Source organism: Centrocercus urophasianus, unplaced genomic scaffold, assembly GCF_019232065.1.
Source record: "Centrocercus urophasianus isolate 14NV4802_14NV808 unplaced genomic scaffold, USGS_Curo_1.0 seq_11, whole genome shotgun sequence".
NCBI lineage: Eukaryota > Metazoa > Chordata > Aves > Galliformes > Phasianidae > Centrocercus > Centrocercus urophasianus.
In genome coordinates, this window is record NW_024884253.1 from 33,221,793 (window position 1) to 33,224,796 (window position 3,004).

The window sequence follows — 3,004 nt, forward strand, 5'->3', positions numbered from 1 at the left end:
ATTTTACATGGTGCCTCCAAGAAGTAAGGCAGCACCCAATATTGTGAAGTATGAGGACGTTTGTAGTGGTGTGTGCAACTGAGAATGAGTGTGGCATACAGACCTCTGCCTTGTCAGCATTCAGTCTAACTGCAAACGCATCATGTGTCACATCTGTGATTCTGACCAAGCCTGACAGACAGACAGCAGCAGGGCTGCCCGGTGTTGCCAAGGCCCTGCCGTGCCCCTGTCTGCTGTGTGGATGTCACAGGAGCATACTCTGTTCCCCTGACCCACTCTGTCTCCACCCCTCACACTTCGTCAAGGTGGGATCCTAAGTTGCCTCATGTTTCGGACCCCCTCCCTCGTCCTAGCAGCATGGGACTGAGAGAACTGAAAGTGCTACCTTGGGAATTGGCCCAGCACCTAACGCAGTGCATCAGAGCCAACCTTCACTATCCACATCTCTTACGGTGGGCCTCGTTAGGTTTTATAAACGAGAGGAGGACTGTTCAGCAGCAAGCACAAACCGGCCGTCTGCCCAACAGCGAACGGCCCCAGCGCAGCACTGGGAGCACAGGGGCTCAGCCGGACACGAGGTCCGGCCTACGGGCGAACCGAGACCTTCCCGGGGCCGACGTCCCCCGGCGCGGCGTGATCGCCCCGCGCCCGGCTCCCCGCGGCCGTTCCGCTGGGCCAGCCCCCGCCTCGCCGCCGAGGCTCCCACCGCGGCGCCGGGGCGAGCGGCAGCGACCACCCCCCCGCGGCGGGGCGCTCCCCGGGGAGGAGCCGGCCGGGTCGCGGCGTGCCCGCTCGCCAAGTTGAGCTGGGAGCAGCCAAACCCAGCCCCCGGGCGCGGGGTGGGCGGGGAGGCCGGCCGGCCGGGCGCCTCTCCCGCGCGGAGCGGGAGGACGGGCAAAACTTTGCTCCCCGGTTGCGGAGCGGCGCCAGGAGAGGCGAGGGGGAATGGGCCCCGAGGCGCTGCCGCTCGGCCCCTACGGCGGGGCGGCCGCCGCCGCGCTGCTACTCTGGGCCGTGTGCGTGCTCTGCAGGAGGAAAAGGTACCGGCGCAGGGGAAGCGGGGCCGGGGCGCCGCGGGGAGCGGGGCTGCGAGGCGGGCGCCACGGGTGGGCTGCGCACCGCGCATTGGGCCGCGCTCCCTCCGCCCGCCCCTCCGCCGCGAGAAGCCCTATCAGCTCCCGGCGGGGCACCGGGGCTGCGGGCGGCGAGGGAGCGGCGGGGCCGCGCGTGGTGCGCTGCGGGGCCGAGCTGCCTCGGGGGGCTAAGGTTGAGGGCGGTGGGGATGCGCGGGCGTCCGTGCGCACACGCACGAAGCTCATCGCACGGCCTTGGGGCTGGCGTGTGAATGTGCGTGGTTTGGTGAGAAGTTGTTCGCTGTGTGGCCTGTGTAGCAGAAGGGACTGCGCGGCTCTTGGTGGCATTTCGCTCGGAGTCCAAGGTGCGCTGCGCTAATCTGCTCCAGGGAGGTGCTGGCTTGCAACAGCCGCACTCCGAGGGCAGCGTTGTGTGACGGCAATGTGATGCGCATCTTCACGGCTTTTGTTGGTGAATCCCACTGTGTTGCTTTTAGTTTGCTTCTGCCGTGGCGCTTAAACTTCTCAGGAGTTACACAGAGGCATTGGGGTACTTTCAGTAGACAGAAGACATTTTGAGGGAGCATGAAGCACTGCCTGGAAGGAGGCTGTCTGCTCCTAACCAGTCCCTTATGGCAAGCCTTCTCCTAGGTGTCTCTGGTGTTGCTCATGTTGGTGTTCTCCAGTATCAGTTCCTCTCTGTTGGCTGAACAATAAATGGATGTAAAGGCTTGAGGAGAGGAGGGGTAAGGAGTGGGGGGTGGGTCTGGAGTTTTTTTTTTTTTTTAATCACATAATATTCATAGCAAATAATAAACTTAATTGTTAAATAATAGTTACTTTTTTAGATCATTAGAAGTTCTGGAAGGCGTAGCAAATCTACAAGTGCAAAAAAAAAGTAGTTGTTGTACATACTAAGAATGGTCAAAAATTGGCGTGGAAGCTTTTAGACCAAATGTAACTTTGGGACTGTGTGTCATAAGGAAATTTTGAAATCATGAAATTTCTCACGTTGAGCTCAGAAGGCATTTGGTCACTGAGGTGGGTTAGTGCTATGATGTTTCTGCTTTGAAATGGGGAGCCCAACCCATCTCATAAGAGTGCAGAGAAGACATCTCTCTGAGCATTGGAGTGGGGTCATCTCCTGTGCCTCTCTCAGCCTCCCTGAGCCAGTTCTGCAAGGAAAATCAACAGAAAGCTCTTTATTCTTTTGACAGGTTTAGTTTTCTGCAGGTTGAACTCCCTAAACAAGCTTGGCACAGCAGTGAAGACATGGTCATGGCAAACTGCAGTGGGTATATTTTGGGGTTAGGTGCTGTCGCATCAACTCAGCTGCTGACATTCGTAGAAATGCTGGTATTCATAGAAATGCTAGCAGAATTGTAATAGGCTGAATTTTTTGAAATGGAGGCAGGCTGTTAGTTTTCAGGCAGATGTGGACGGTAGGCAAAAAAGGCCAAAGAACCCATTTTGGGTTATTTTCATAACCCTCATGTCTGTAGAGTTCTTGAAGTTATTTCTATGCAGTCTGCAGTAAAATTGTTTGGATGTTTGTTGTGCAACAGAATGAAATTATACAGGAGGCCTCAGCAAGAAGGCCTGCTGTCTTGTCCTGAAAACCAAATGGCTATGTGATTAATAAAGTAATTGTGTAAATCCCATGCTGTTTGTCTAACAAGTATACAAAGCACCAGTGTGCAAGCAACTGGAAATAAAAAATGGAAAAACCCATCAACCTCTGTGCAGTACAGTCCATGGCATAAGGCATTGGCATAAAAGCGCTGTCCTGTTCCGGGAAGATGTTCTTTTTTTCTTTTTTTCTTTTTTTCTTTTTTTCTTTTTTTCTTTTTTTCTTTTCTTTTTAGCTTGAAGGAAGAAGAGAGGTTGTGTGTGGTCTTTAGAGATGCCTGGCAGCAGCCTGGCTGCCTTCT

At 55.0% G+C, this 3,004-nt stretch overlaps 1 protein-coding gene across 1 annotated transcript in view; it reads left to right on the top strand.

Annotated features, from left to right (window-relative positions):
• Positions 1–930: 930 nt before the first annotated feature.
• LOC122170242 (cytochrome P450 7B1) overlaps positions 931–3,004 on the top strand; it is a 121,344-nt gene continuing 119,270 nt past the window's right edge. Inside the window, exon 1 of the mRNA XM_042836942.1 lies at positions 931–1,040. Within this exon, the coding sequence (XP_042692876.1) occupies positions 946–1,040 (95 nt within the window). The 5' untranslated portion in view covers positions 931–945. The remainder of the gene's footprint in view (positions 1,041–3,004) is intronic.